Source organism: Microcebus murinus, chromosome 9 (genome assembly GCF_040939455.1).
Source record: "Microcebus murinus isolate Inina chromosome 9, M.murinus_Inina_mat1.0, whole genome shotgun sequence".
Taxonomy (NCBI): Eukaryota; Metazoa; Chordata; class Mammalia; order Primates; family Cheirogaleidae; genus Microcebus; species Microcebus murinus.
In genome coordinates, this window is record NC_134112.1 from 18,210,730 (window position 1) to 18,226,724 (window position 15,995).

The window sequence follows — 15,995 nt, forward strand, 5'->3', positions numbered from 1 at the left end:
CCACAAATAAAATTTGATCAGAACATAGCCATGTTCATTTGTTTGCATATTATCTATGGCTGCTTTTATGCTACAAGGGCAGAGGTAATTAACTGTGGCAGAAACCATACCGCCTGCAACACCTAAATATTTACCATATGACCCTTTACAGAAAAAGTTTGCCAACCGCTCCAATAAAACTTTATTTGTGGACACTGAAATTTGAATTTCACATAATCTCCCATGGCAAAAATTACTGTTCTTTTTGTTTCTTTCGAACCATTTGAAAAAATAAAAAACATTTTCAGCTCTTGAGATTTACAAAAATAGGCGATATCCGAAGCAACTTGTGTTCTACAAATGTTCATTTGGAAAACATAGTCCAGGTTTCCTGAGAAGATAAAAAAAAAAAACCTGAAGCAAGGTTTTGATATGGTTATGACCTCTCAGAGCCACAGATTCTTTTAAAATGAGTTTGACATTAGATGAATCTCTAAGAGCCCTTTTTGGCACAGACATTTTATATTCCTACTACATCTCCCACTTTGTTCACTCAGCTTCCTTGATTCCTCTCCCACTAGCATAGGGCCATTTAGATTCCTCCAGAAGGAAATAAGTTTTGAAGGGCAGGATCTGCTGGTGACATATCTTCACTGACTGCCACTTTATGGTCATTGTGGGGATTTCTTCAAGAATGAGCATCATATCTGTTGCTCCAGTCTTTGTTTCAAAAGCTGGAAATTAACTACATTGGTGGGTGAAGACATTCCCTCCTGCCTTTCCCACCTCCCTGGCACACCCTGGGGAGCCACCATGGATAATCAACCCATGACCACTGTCCCCTCTTTTGTCAATAGTAACCTTATTTTTCCTTAACAAATGTATGCACCCCTTGTCTGGTCTCAGTCATGAGGTTTGAAGGACTTCCTCTATCCCAGATTCTAGGGGTGGGCACTGATTTGATTTGAGCTCAAATCAGGCCAGTGAGATGTAAAGAGATATTTTGGGCTCCTTTCTCCGCAGGTGCTACTGAAGCAGAGAGATTATTTTCTAATGGGTGCAAACAAGGGAGAATGTGGTCACAAGGCCTGCTGAAGTCATCTCGTGACCCCAGAGGGAAGCCTGACAATAAAAGTGCCAACTCCAAGAAGTCAGAGATGAGAAATAGAGAGGATTTCCCTTGAGCCTTGGATCACACCTCACCTGAAGCTATCACTAACCTATTTAAGTGGATGGGCCAACACATTTCTTCTATTGTTCAAATCAGATTGAAAGAATTTCCCATTATTCGCAACATAGAATCCTAATTAATGCATACATTATCTTAACTCATCCTTTTCCCTTAAAAATTGTGTTTCAAATACTAATATTGTATCTGGTTATGTGGAAATGTTGCCCCATTCCCTCCCCTACAAAAGAGTAAATCAATCATGCAAGTCTATCAACTTTAAAGTCCAAAGATGACTAGTGTGCCACCTAAATGGCAAAGAAAGCTCCTCCGGAAGTCGAACCCTTGAAGACAAGCAAGGACAAGGCTTCAGATCTTCTTCTCTGCTCAAGGTCAAATGAAGCCATGGTGCAAAATTCAGTTTCAATTCTCAGAGCAGTTGTGCGGTGTTCGTGATCATCACGAAAAAGCCCAACATGTGTGTGCCACCCTGCAGGAGAGGGACAGCTGCATAAAATAAGAAATCAAAGATAGATAATGAGAGGGCTTCCCACTCCCAGGGAGAGCTCTTGTGGAAGGGCTCATGTCAAGCGTCAATTTGAAGTCATGGTTCAAAGGCCTGATCAGCAGCCTGACTTTGGACATGCCACTTTCCTACCTAGGCCTCAATTTTCAATCTCCTCATCCATAAGATGGGAGAAAGGGGAGGGGGGATTTTAGTGACCTTTCTCACCACTTCAGACATTCTAAAATGTCTTGGCCCCTGTTCTGTACTAACACAAGTGAAGGACGGCCACCTCCAACAGTGTCCTCTATGTAACGTGTGTCTGTGGGAGGTGAGTGGTATTGCTGGGGGCTTTTCTTTTCTCCAGTTGCGCCCCTGAGAGAAACTATAGACATATCAGAAGCGTAAGCCACCCTTTTTGGGTTAAGTGTGTGGTAAGAAATTATGAAAGTTCCAGGTTTCAATGCAGGTTTTTTTTTTGACTCATCATAGAAGATTTCTCAGAGGAGGTGGGAAGTTCTTGTTTTCCTTTTTCTCTAGTCCAATCCAAAGCTAAATGTGGCCAGTAGGAAGCCTGTAGTACCATGAGGAATACTAGGAGTTCAGCAGCCTCTTGGAGGTGCTTGGCTTAAATATATATTCCCTCCGCTCCCCCTCCCACCTTAACTCCAGGGGCCCCTGAGTCCATAGTCCGTGGGCCCTGGGTGGAGCCAAGAAATACACAAAATTCTTAGGTTCTTTGGATTCAGATAGACCTTGAATCACATGTTGAAAAATCACTGTCCTAAGAAATATATTTTTACAGAATTTTAAATGTAAGCAATAAAGTGTCATTTCTAATAAACTTTTTAAAATGCTTTCAAAAATTTGACTCATTGGATCATCACCAAAGCCCTGAAAAATAGACAATATTTATTATAAAATAAAATGTATTTTAAAATGAAACAATGTATATGAAAACACCTACTGCAGGATTTGACATATATTAGGTCTCAGCAAATGTTAGTTATACAGTATATATCTAAGTTATAAAATATAAGAAGTGTGCAATCATTTTACAAAAGAGTAAATGGTGGCCCAAATGTAAGTGACTGACAAGAAGCCATGCTGACTAGTAAATGCCCTCAGACCCCTGCCTGGTATTGTAGCCTCTACCCTCCTGAATTGTCATCAATTTCAAAGTGTTTTTAGAGACACAGAGTAGGGGCTAATAGTGCTGGGGGTGGCTGAATAAGAGCTCAGGAGAAAGGCAGACATTAGTTTCAGTCTATGCTCTACCTATAGTAAGTTCCATAACCTCTCTGAGCCTTAGATTCCTCATTTGTAAAAAAGAGAGGATCAAATGAAATAACACAGGTAAGGTGCTTAGGCTATTTCCTGGCACATGCAAGCACTTGAAACACTTTAACCGTTATTATGAGCCATGTGCTTTACCTGCTACTGAAAGAGACAGTCAATCCAAAAACAAGGCTGAACTTTGGGGGAAGCTGGAGAGCAAGAGCCAGCGCTGGCTAAAGTCGGGAACAGAAAGAACGAATCCCCATTCAGCCCATGAAGGTTGGGCAGCTTGCCCAGCACATCCCACTTAACAACCATTCACAAACATTTGCTACTTAGAAGGTCACTTTAATAATTAGCCCTACTTTGCTAATTACACATCACTGATTAGAAACTATGCTGACAATACCAGGGTTGCTGTGATCGCTAATTTTTTTTTAGCAGCCTTCTGAAACTAATGGAGACTGATTTGGATGCTGGGCTTTTATCTGTGAATGGAACGTCAATAGGGCATTGTGTGGGAAACGCAAAGAGGAAACTCCAAAGGCCAGAAGATGCTGTTGATGATTCACACCCTCTGTCCCCTAAGCCTAAACCTGAGCGCCCAGCCACAAAAATACCCTATAGGATTAAGAGACAGGAGACAGTTGCCTGCTTCTAGGGAGATACATATATATTTTTTAAGTGTGAAGTTTATAAAAACATTTTGCTAGTAACAAAGAGCCCTCTTAAAGAGCTCTTCAGCATTCCGCATGCGTCAACTCATTTAATGTGTGCAACAGTCCAATAATGTACTAGCGCAGGCTACCCACAGAAGTGACTTGCCCAAAGTCACACGGGTAGTAAATTGTGGGGGTGACTCTTGAACCTAGTCAGTCACCCAGTCAGTCGTGGGGAAAACCAGCAAGTCCTTAATGACTGTGCAGTGGTAGTAGTAGTGACACCACTTGTGCGTGGCAGGTCCTCAGCATTACACATAAGATGCCTCATCTTATTTCTTCCTCACAACCTTGAGTTCCGTACCTATCTAGACCAATTTTACAGATGAGGAAACTGAAGTTCAGGGAAGTTCAGTGGTTTGCCCCCAATGGCACAGAGCGAGTAAGGGTCGGATGGGGAGCCAGGAAATAAAATTCTAGTGAAATGTCCGCCTGAGAAAGACTGGGTTAAGACAGCCGAAGCCACCGGGCCTGCCTTCCTCCTAGCCCCCAGAAATGCTACAGCTGGCCGGACACGCTGCGGCCTCAAGGCCCAACCCCCACCCTGCCCTGTGCTAATGGGGGTAAAGCTCGGCCGGCGCCATCCTGCAAGCCAGTCTGATAATAGCCCTGATTAAATGGCGGGGCAGCCGCGGGAAGGCCCCGCCGCCGCCAGCGACCCGGTCCCTGCGCCGAGCAAGCTGGGACCAGCCGGGGCGCGGCTCTAACCCTGCCTCTGTGTGGCAACCTCTGTCCTCAGGTCCTGGGTGAGAGTCCCGGAGCGACAACAGAGAAAAGGCTTTGGTTCTGTCGCTCCACCATTCAATGGAAACCCCAGAGCGCCGGCTTGGGAGGGGTCTTTAGGGATCAGAGTCCACCACTGGAGGAGGTCTGGGACTAACGACGGCTGCTAAGGACGGAGTGCGTTAGGGGGAGAGAGAACCGATGGATCCCAGACCCAAAAGGCGAGAGCGCGCCCTGCAAGCCCCAGGGCTCCGTGCGTCCGCGCCTCTGCAGCGCGGAGGAGAGTGTCTGACTCCCGCCACCGCGTCGCCCCAACTAGGGCAGCCGCTCCCCGAGCGCTCAACCCGCGCCTGGTGCAGTACAAGGCGCGCTCCGCGTCGTGCCACGCAAACCACACAGCTTTTTGCAGAGGTCTGGACCAGGATCACACACACCCCCTTCACAACTAGGGAAACTAAGGCTCAGAGAGGTTCAGACAGCCCGGGGACAATTCGCCAGCTTAAGACAGCGCTGGCTTGGAACCCTGGCAGCCCATCTCCAAAATCTGGGGCTACGCGGAGACTACAAGTGCTGCAGGAGGGGGTGCCCTGACTAGAGCGCAGGCCCAGTGAAGCCAGCACGGGGGCACCAGTGCGACCAGCACAGCCCCGCGCAGAGCTGTACGCGAGCCTCTAAGTCTCTGCCGCCCCCTCGGAACCCGCAGATTACTAGGTAATTACCCTTGGAAAAGAAAAAGGACAATTACAAAGGCCGCCCGGGTGCGCGGTCCACGTCCCTCAGGGAAAGACCTTTACTTGGCCTGCGTTTTGTTTTGTGCGCCCCGGGAGAGTGGGCACTGGACTCGTTCCAATCACAGCGGCCCGCGTTCTGCCATAGTCCGGGGTCCCTGTGGGCAGATAACGAAGAAACGTACGTGTTTCCGGGTTTGGGAGCTGTTAGGTACAAACAGGCCAAGAAAATCCAGCCCCTTCCCTCTGAGCTGCTTCTAGAGCCACAAACCGAGCAAGTTAGTGATAGAAACCGAGGTTAGGATTAATCGACTAATTGAGGTCAACCTAGAAATGGAGGTTAAGATGGAGGCGCGAACAGACTTGGGTCACACAGACCAGTATCACATCCTGCTCAACCCTGAAACTGTCCATGTGCCCTTGAGAAAGTGAGTTACTTAGCCTTCGGAGTCTCATTTTCTGCATTAAAAATGCACATAATAATACTGCCCGACTTATATTATTGTCAACATTATATATTTCATGAAAAGCCTGTAGGGCAGTGCCTGGAACACGCTAAGTGCACAATAGATGCTCTCTGAAATGCATTAAAAAGCTGGTATCCAGGACTTGAAATGTACCCAAATGCCTCAAAATATGTGACTTAATAGACCAGGATCCAGCCTCCACCGTGGTGTCCATAGCAAAGATGCCACCAGTCTGGCATCTGCAGGGAGCTGCCCCCTTTCACTTGGCTGTATGTGGGTTTCTCCCGCAGGGCAGAGCTCCTGAGACTCAACATAGACCCCAGATTAGTTTCTCAACCCCCTTGAGGACAGGGTTTGAAATTGTGGCTCTTGAACATGCCTCCTTGATCAGATAGAATTTATATCATTCCTAAATCAAAAAGGTGGCTTTTCCCGAGTTCCAGGGTTGGCAAATAGCAATGCCTGTGAAGTTCTTTGCCCTTACACGGACATTGTTTCATTTGAGCTTCACAACAAACTTGATGTAACGACATATTGTCATCACTGACCGTATTTTACAGGTGTGGAAACAGAAGCAGCACAACACAATATCTTCCTCCACTCGGGCTTTTATTAAAGTCGTTTATTCTTTCTTTTGTGTATTTAACGTTAAGCCATTACACCACTACATTCTAAGGGTTCCTTTAGCAAAATGTTGAGGGGAATGAATGCAATGTATATTTTGCATATGGATACTTTCTGTATACATCTCCCAGCTAGGCTTTGAACCCTTGAGGAGCAGGGATCATATGCTAGTTGTCCAACCCCATTCCGACCTCAGCAAGCCACTGCTTGGCCCAGAATTCCTATGCCCACAAATAGGAATTCTCCATGTCTGCTCCTAGTTTCCTCAAGCCTTTATCACAATTCCTATTTCTTGTGTTTGTTATCAATGTCTCCCACCAGCCTGTGAGTTGCGGGAGGCAGGAATTTTAGGGTTCTGATCACTATTCTTCTACTCCCAGAGCCTAGCACAGTACCCAGCCAGGTGTAAGTACCAGGCAATATTGGATGAACGAACAAACATTCCACATTCTTTATCTTTTATTAACTGTATACATCTTTGTTCCCTTACATAATACATGTCATCTGGAGCAATTGGTATTTGGAATTAGGCATCCAAGCCCTTACAGCACGGATTTTTCCACTGCTAGAAATAAGATGAAGTTCAATGAATGGGTCCTGGGGTGAGTTGCTAAAGGTGCTGGCAGCAGAGACCCTGGGGGGGGGGGGGCTGCCTGCCTGGGTCTTCCCCACCTTTATATCCCAAACCTCCTGACAAAAATGTGGACAGGTTTTCACCAAGCAGCTAACTCCGAAGAACAGAGGTGAGAAGTGATTGGAGGAGGTGTGGAGGCGCTCTGGCAATCACCAGAGGGGACAATGCCAATGGGGAGTTGCCGGTGGGAAGCTGGGTCATTTTCGGAAATGCGACAATTGTTATAAGTTAGGTGACATCCCCCAAACTGGAGCTACTTTTTGAGAGAAAGGCGCTAGCAATACAACTGTGGTTGCTCTTCTGCGGAAGTGGTCTCATTAGTTTGGGTTTGTTTATTTTTAAACATGTAATAAACCGCAGCTCAGGGTCGCCTGTTTGGCTTCGGCATGCGCCATCCACGCAGGCCCCACGCGGCTGTCCCATCGAGCCAGGACACATGGCCAGATGGACTTTCATCTTGAAGCAGGAGTTGTCCGCTTTTCTCCCCCTCTTGGGGGTTCCCGCTTAATAGCCCACTGCACGCCTTAATAGCAAAAGCTGCGCTTTCGAAGCTACAGATTTGCGCTGAAATCCCCGCTCTACTTATCATGAGTGTATTTTCTATCAAATTCTTTACCTTCCTGACAGGACCGGGGACGAGGGTGAGAACCCACGATTTAGAGGAACGCAAAACAAACTCCATCAAGAAAATAATATTTTAATGCAGTCATTTAAAAAGTCAAAATTCACGCAAAAATCATGCATGATGTACAAAATATCTGAAGTGTAAATAGCATCCACTAGCAGCCAGGTTGGGAGGGGGAAGGCGGCCTCCGCCCAATTGAGGAGTTGCAGAAGGCAAGCGGGAGCACACGTGGAGGAGGAGGAAGAGGGGAAAGAGGAAAAAGGAGGGTGCAGGGATTGGGGGAGACAGGGTCAGAAGAGGTTTGGTTTGTTTTTGTTTTTCAGTTCTTGGGATCAAGAGAGTTTTGCACCCAATGCTAGCGCGCGGGTTCTTCCCAGGCTAGGAGGAGACCGGAGAGCGGAGGGCTGGTCCCTGTGGTCGCGGGCTCGTGAGGGGACGAAAGTGGATGCGAGTGGCCGCGAGGAGGAACCGCAGAGTCGCGGCCTTGAGGGCAGGCTGTGAGGCCTGGCGCTCAGGGAGCCCGGGAGGGTCTGCGAGGCCCCAGACGTTGCGCGGTGGGGATGCGAGGAGACCCAGGGCAGATTCGCGGGGCGGACTAAGAGTCCCGCGCAGGCCCCCGTAGCCGGGCTGTGGAGGCTGTGTCACACCACCAAGGGCTCCAGCCCGAAGGACCTTTTCCTTTACCTCCAGACGACGCGGGCGGGCCTTGGAGATGAGCGCGATCTGCCTTAGGCCGGCGCATCCCTTTACTGGGTGCCACAGCTGGGCGCGAGCGAAGTCCCGAGCTGAATGCACGCGCGCGCGCGCACGCACACCACCCGGGAACTTTTGGATGGCAAACTGAAGAGCTGGCTCTCTGCTTTACCCTCATTGCTCGAATTGGGCAAGGGCGCCTCGAGCGGTCTGGGCCAGGGGCCTCCGGGGTCGGCACAAGGCCTGGACGTTCCGAACCACTTCATGCTGCCTGGGCAGGGAGGAGGCGCTTCTTCTGGGCCACCATGGTTCAAGGAAATTTAAACCCGCAGAGGTGTGCCTCCGAGCCGAGGCTCGGGCTCCACAGAGGAAAGGCTCCGACCTGCGCTCTCGCCGCGCAGAGTACTCCGAGGCTGCGCCGCGCGCTCCCTACCCGGCACGGGGCCGCGCGCTCCTCTCGTCGGCGCGCCCCGGGGACGCGCAGAAGCGGCCCCTGAGGGGCTGCCACCGCCCTCCCCACGCTGCCTGGGACTTCTTTCCTGTTCTCTAAGCCGAATGTATGAATCCAAAGGCACCGAGGCCCGTCACTGTCGCCTTTAAAACTCCACCCGAAAGAGATGGAGAGATAGGGAAGGGATCTCTGGCCACGTTCTGGAGTAGCTGCCCTTGTGCGGAGAAACCGGTATCTTTCCTCCCCTTCTCTCCCGCCGCCAACCGCGGCTGCCGGGCGGCGCCTTCGCTTGTCACCTCGCTCGGCGGCCCTGGCCCTGTTCTCGCCGCCGGCGCCTGCGGAAGGTCAGCGAGACCTGCCAGGGACCGATCCCTGAAGCTCCCAGCGAAGCGGGTTCCGTATTCGTTAAAAGAGAGACAATTGGCCACAAGCGGGAAACCGATTGTTTCCTGTACTGTTCTCGTGGTCCACTATTTTCTCAGTTCTGGAGGCTGCAAATGAGAATTTGAAAATGTGGCATATATAAGGAGACATCTTCCAGCCCTTCATATAATCAAACTACATATAACCAAATTCAAGACATATAACAAAATCTTGCATATTCCTGGGCTCCAGAGTTTAAACGCGATGTAAATAATGGTCCAATACCACCGTGTGGCCCCAATCCTCTGCGTACATTCCCAAACTATCTACACAGCTCTACAGAAGCATGCGAGAGGTGTCACTATGATCAATTTGCAGTTCAAAAATTAAATAGAATTTTATTCTGCATTATGTTTCACTTGTATTGGGATAACTGTTGGTGTTAGTTATGTATTAGGCGTTTTACGCACATTATCGCACAAATCCATAGAGCTATCTTCCAGGTAGGAATGAATTATTGGCCCTATTCTAAATCAGGCGATGAAACTGAAACTTTGAGAGGTCTCCAGGCTAATACGTGTTAAAGTCAGGATTCAAGACTTGTCCCAGTCCAGTGCACTTTCCAGTACCCCAAAGCAGCCCCCGCAGCCTGCCCTCAACCTAAGAAGGGCTTAGGGACCAGTTAATGTGATTGTTTAGTTTCACCGCCTTCCCACCCCCACCCCGTGGTTTTATCTGTTAACCCACTGTCTCTGTGGGGTTTCGAACGGGCCTCAGAATCCGGCACAGCCCGCGTCAGACGGCTTTGAATCGTCCTTTGACAGTACCTCTCTGCCAAGCACAGGTTCCCAGTTTTTATAGCACCATATTGATTTGCAAAGGCAATAAATCTAAGAGGAGGACAGTGTGCCCCTGATAATAATGTTGCAGCATATGTTTTACTGCTGCGGTTTCAACACCAACAAGACGCATAGCCTAGGGATCCCCAAATGGCTCACCTTTGGTGCCCGGATTTGTTTGAAGTGGCCTTTTCAATTCCCCTGGATTGCCTCCCGCCTGCTACCGATCGCTCAGCTTTTCTAGCTTAGCGCTTTACCTTTTAATGGGATGAACAGTCCGGGTTTCCTGCACACAAGGTACACAGAACTGGGCTAAGGCCACGTTGGCATTTGCAAAGGAGAAGGAAACCGAGTTGTGGCAATTCAGTTTTCCTCTTGCTCCGACAATTTTTCCGAAAATATTATTCTCATAATATTATTCAAATTCCAGTCTGAGCCATTAAGGTAATTAAGAAAAGACACGGCTTTTCTCCTGCATGAAAATGCAATCACAAGGTTTTTTTAAATTGAGGTATAATTCCACAGCAAATTTTTAAAAACGAAATCCAGCAAACAAGATCTCCGACACTCTGTTGAAGCTTATACATATATCAAGATCTGCAGTAACCATGACATGCCCCTCCCCAAAACCCCCACTTCTTAAGGGAAATCCTTCTTCCTGGACAAACCCTAAGTATTTGATACACGAAAGGAACGAGTGTGCGCCCTACATTCCAAAGGAGGAAATGTCACTTACATTGCGAAGGCGGTGTATGTGGGGTGGGGTGATTTGGGGGGTTTGATAACCGAAGGGCCCGGGTTGGGTCTGGATTGTTCCAAACCAGCAAAGGACTCCAGAATGGAAACTGATCTTCAGATGCATCCCATGGTTAGCTAACTCTGTTCTTAACCCCGGTTTAATCTGAAAACCTGGTCACCAGACTTCGTAAACTGCAAGTCCCGTGAAGCGCCCAGCCACCGCTGCAGGGCCAGGGTCTCATCAGGGCTGGGGCCTGGAGTGTGAGCCCTGCGCTCCCGCCTGCCTCTACCCGGTGGAGTGGACTGGAGGGGAGATGCGCCCCTCGGCCACTCTGGGTAGTTTTTCTCTCTCAAAAGCAAATGGAGACCGGCTAAACAACTGCATGAACGCCTTCCAGCACCAAGTGTATGGTTTTATGAATTTCCCAAACGTTTACATATAGATTATTTTGCACTTCGATAATGATTATCGGAGTGCTTTTAAAAGTCATCTTCATGCAGCACCTTCTTAAAAACTATTGACACAGGATAACCAAGACAGGCTTAAATCTTGACTGTCCCGGATGTCATCATTTTGTTTACACAAACGTTCTCAACAGCTGTTTTGACTTTCAGTTTTCTCCCATAATTTTATTTCAGGAATTTGGGGTAGTGCAGTGAGAAATGGGAACTATTTTATTTTAAATCAATTTTAATTTTAATTAAAAAAATTTTAAGACCCACCAAGAGGCTCCTAATCGCCAGACCTACTGCCTGGAAAAGAGAGCAAATATTTACATGTACGGTTTGAGTTTGTATGTCAGCCTGAGTTTACATGGCTCCAAGTGAAGCGGATTATCCTGCGAATTCGGAGAATTTGAGTTATTCAAGCTGAACAAGGCCAACAGGGCGTCTTCATACGCAGCAATGGGAAGTCCTGCTCGCAGCCGCATTTGCAAAAGCAAACAGTTCAGTGTCCATTTTGCCCGGGAGGCTGTAAGCCTCGCACTCTCCCACTGCGCGTCGCGTGGTCCCCGCAGGGATCCCAGCCCAGACCTTCGCCTTGCTTTCCATCGCCGCCCCAGTTTCCAGAGTCCCTCTAACGAATAGGAAACCCTGGCGAGAGGTGCGCCGATGCGCTGCAGATCCCATGGTTCTGAGAGCAGCATCCTTTGCTAAATGCTCCCAGCGCTCCTTCAGCTTATCTTTCTCAGGGCTGAGTTTGTTCAGCTTCACGGTCAAGGAGGTAGAATTTGGTACCTTCGGGTAGGAGTCTCAGCCCTGGGAGTTGCCCAGAGTGTCGGACCTGGCCGGTTGGCGCCGGGTCAGCCAGGCCAGTTTCCGCTCTACTTAGCGCTTCCCAAGTTTCTTTTGGAACTTTGAACGCGGGTAAAAAAAGGAGTGGAACAAGTGAGAACTTCCAGAGGCTTTTCTGATGTAGGTTCCCGAACTGGGCCACGCCCGGATCCCGGGTGTTAGGCTGCGACAAAAGTGCCCTCTCCGGAGAGTGCGCACTGCCCTCCCGCCCCAGGGTGCGGCGGTGTCCACAGCAACTGCGCCAGCATGGTGGGGGGCTACCCCTTTCTCTGATCGGGTGCTGGGCTCGGGTCGGGCAGGGGCGCCAGGGCACGCGGGCGCCGCGCCCTAGGCGTGCCCTCCCCGCCTGGCCCACGGCCCCGCCCCCGGCGGCGGAATCAGGAAGCGGTGACGTGGAACGGCGCTGACTGGCTGCGGGCCGCGGGGATCCAGGCGCCTGCAGATTAAGGCGCAGGGCCGCGAGCGCCGGGGCGCAGTGTCCATCGCGCAGCGCTCCGCAAGCCCGCGCTCGGGCTCCTTGGCGCCGGCGCCCAAGCTCGACAGGTAGCCAGCCGCCTCACTGCAGCTTGGGACGCTCCGGCTGCACCCGGGCTGGGAGGGAGGAAAGACCCTGAGGGGGTGCTCGGGACCCCACGGCTTTGCTCAGCTGATGCTGGTTTCCGGCTTCGGGCGGTGCAGCCTGTAGTCCTGCCGAGCTCGCTGGGACGTGCGCACCCGCTGGAGTCCCCAGTTGGTGCTCTTCCTTCCTCTCCAGTTGGTTCAAGTCTCTGCGGCTCCGGGGCTTTGCAGTGGGGGAGAGGAGAGGCCAGTGAGGAGCTCTGTGGAGGTTGGAACTGACTCCTCAGGGGTCCCCGGCTCCTCTGTGGCTGTGACTGCACTCGGAAACTTTGCGCTGTGTTTCGGGTCTTTGTCTTCCTTGGGGAAGCTGGACGGCAGTTCGGCAGACCCCGTCCCTGGCCAGGACCGCGCGCTGGGGACCATGGAGTTCACGGCGTCTCCCAAGCCCCAACTCTCCTCCCGGGCCAACGCCTTCTCCATCGCCGCCCTTATGTCCAGCGGCGGCTCCAAGGAGAAGGAAGCGACGGAGAACACCATCAAGCCCCTGGGTAAGTCGAGCTGCCTGGCTGTACGCGGTGGGCAGGGGACGGAAGCGCCGCGCACCCGTCAGTCCCTCAGTCTCCGAGCTGCTGGAGGCTCGCGGCAGCTTCTGACCCTCAGGCCGTGAGCCATACCTCGCCGATGGGAAGTTCTTCCTTTCGGCCCAAGTTTTCTTTGGGGGCTTCACAATCTGTTAAATACTGGGAGTATCGCATCTCGTATTTGGTTTGGTCGCTCTCCCTGCTGGTCTAGAATCCCGTTGTCAGGTCGGACATATGGAGACGTGTGCTTGTATGTTTGTTGGAATAAAAGCATTCGGGGATACAAAATAATAACCCCCCTTTTAAGGCCCAACAGGATTTACTGCGCATGTGACACCTGCTTGTGCATTTGAAACCGAGGAGACACTAATCAACTTCCCAAGAAACCAGTTTAAATTTGTTTTTCCTATGATCTGAATAGACTAAACAGCTCCTTAAAACCACCGTAGAGTGCTGTAGAATAAGCCAGTTCTCCCCGCAGGAACATTTTCTTCACAGAAGCTCCAAACTTATCAGTAAGACATCATTTTATAACTGTCTTCATTTTCCGTTGAGACTGGCGAAAACATTAACCAGTAACCATTTCCTAAATTCCTCAACTTTTAGTTGTATTGTTGATTTAACAACCTTTACCATTTATAGAAGACACTAGGCTCAGAGTAAAGGGAAAGAGGGATTATGTTCTCCTTAGCACTAATGAATTGTATAGAAAAGAAACTGCTGGAGATAAGTGTTTTAAAATCCCGTTACAATTCAGACAGAAAGAAGTGTTCCCGACATCGTCTCTTGGGGCCTCAGGAAATAATTATTACATATCTTGATTATCTGGTATCCCTAAAATTGTGAAAATAGTCATAGAAAACTTAAGATAATTTTTCTTTTTTACCCCTCCTTTCTTTCCCCAACCTTCCCAACACTTGAACATATCACATTCAAAATAATAATATAAAAGAAGAAGTGTTAGAGATGAAAAATAAGGTGCTTGGAGAGAGGAGAGAACTAAAATTCCTGTAGCAATTTAGAACGGAGGAAAAAGAAACAGGAAGATCTCCAGAAAACAGAAAGTCTCTCCTCCAAGGTTTTTACTCTCTGTCCCTGATTCTTCCCCCTTACCCCTCCTCTAAATAAATCTAAACCTGCCAAAGAAATTGGAAACAACCCATCAAACAAACCCCAATTGATTAGGGGGGAAATACTAATTTCAAAGTCAGATTGTGGGACTTCCCAACATTATCCACTCTTGTTTAGGGGGCCCCTTAAGTCATTGCAAACACCCCCGTCTTGATTTGGTACCAAGCAGGAAAAGAGGATTTCAGGTTAAAATTCCTGACAGAAGTACAGACAGGGAAATATGCCAACCCTAGCTGCACTGTCATTTCAGTATGACTTCCTTCTCTCTTTTCCTAAGAAAAACCACTTTCTAAATTTCTAAATCCTCAACTATAAAGCCAGCCCCAGCCCACAACACCCCGTCTATCCCACCACCACATTACAGTCTGTAAAATGAGCATCCTTCCCCTGGATTTGAGATAGACTCTGAAAGAACTAGCAGGCGTTCTTGTCTGGCAGTTCGGCAGAGCACAATCAATGACTGCAAACCCAGGACTCTAGCAAGGGGAACATCTAAGGGGGTGTGTTAAGAGAGAACTGGTGCCTTTGTTGAAGCAAACTGTCAGTTGTGGAGGGGAGAGTTCCCAAAGTGTCCTGTGATTGCCCATTTAAACTTACAAAGTCTATTTAAAAGAACTGCCTCAGTCCACTAGACCATTTATATTTTATTTTCTTCCTCCTCCGCTTCCCAACCCTAACGCGGGTTGGGTCTGGGGCTTAGGGAGTTTGCCTCTTTCAGTTGTCAGAAAGTAAGAAAAAATTTAAGGCTACTTCTTAATTCCCTATAAGGACATCATGTGAATGTGTTTCTGAAAATATTAGTAGAAAATAAGATTTTGCCGTGGCCTGGTTCCCTATCTTTGAATTTGAAAAAGCAATCAGGATGGCAATTAATCTGATTATTACTAATGTAAAACATTTCCGTGAGTTGGGTTATCATTGCATGAGAAGAAAAGGTGAAATTTCTCTATTTCCTCTTTTCCCTATGTCAAGGAGAAGTGTGGGAAATAACAAAACATTTTATGATATATACACGTCACATATGCCCATATATATCATATACATGTACAACGTACATACATACATTTAAAACTTGTTCTGATTCCTTGAGGGTACTGAGAACACAGTTGTTCTAAGCAGTCAGCTTCACATTGCTAATTCAAGTAGTTTCTTTTTTAAGGGGTGGAAGATAATTGGGACGATTACAAAAGACCCCCTGTATTCCATCAAAGTGACTGGTGTAGTCCTGGGCCCTTATCAGCTGTGGAGGAGAATGTTTGGTTCATAGGCCGTGGTATTGCAACCTGGTGGTGGATGGCAAAGCAGTTCTCCCACTTTAATGGCCTCTAGCCTAGGGTTGGGGTTGTTTTCCTCACTTTCAGCACACTTTTGTGAGAAAAAAATGATACACATCCCTCCATAATGGTTCCATGCCTAGTCTAAAACATTGCCCACAGAGCCTGATCTTGTGATTTAGCAAGCTTGATGCTAACATCTTTTGTTAAGATCTTAGGCTGGAAGGAATATTATAAAAATGTTCTAATTTCACTCTCTCATCATTAAGCCTAGAAAACTAAGAGTGGGGCACAGAAGTGAAGTGACTATTTTTTTTTTAAAACTACATCTCCACTTTTCTCCCACCCCTCTATCATCCTTTCCTTTTATTTTATGGGGAGAGGGCTCCAGGAGCAAAGGGAAGGCTCCTCTTAAAGTGAGGAAGGTGCTGATCTCACTCTGTGGGTCTCCATGGAGAGAGAGTCTCTCCTGGTTGTTAAAGAGGCAGGACTGGAACCAGGTCCCACACAACTGCCAAGTGTATAATTTGGGAAGGATAACTTTAGGAATACTTGCTTTTCATTTCCCATGATCACCACCTTTTCACTTCTCCACACCTCACATGTTTATTCCCCAAAGTG

The 15,995-nt window shown here is 48.4% G+C and overlaps 1 protein-coding gene across 1 annotated transcript in view; it reads left to right on the forward strand.

The window, feature by feature from the left end:
* Nucleotides 1-12,300: 12,300 nt before the first annotated feature.
* The window catches only part of TBX20 (T-box transcription factor 20), a 52,911-nt gene continuing 49,216 nt past the window's right edge, over nucleotides 12,301-15,995 (forward strand). The window contains exon 1 of the mRNA XM_012777558.2: nucleotides 12,301-12,936. Coding sequence (XP_012633012.1) covers nucleotides 12,810-12,936 — 127 coding nt within the window. The 5' untranslated portion in view covers nucleotides 12,301-12,809. The remainder of the gene's footprint in view (nucleotides 12,937-15,995) is intronic.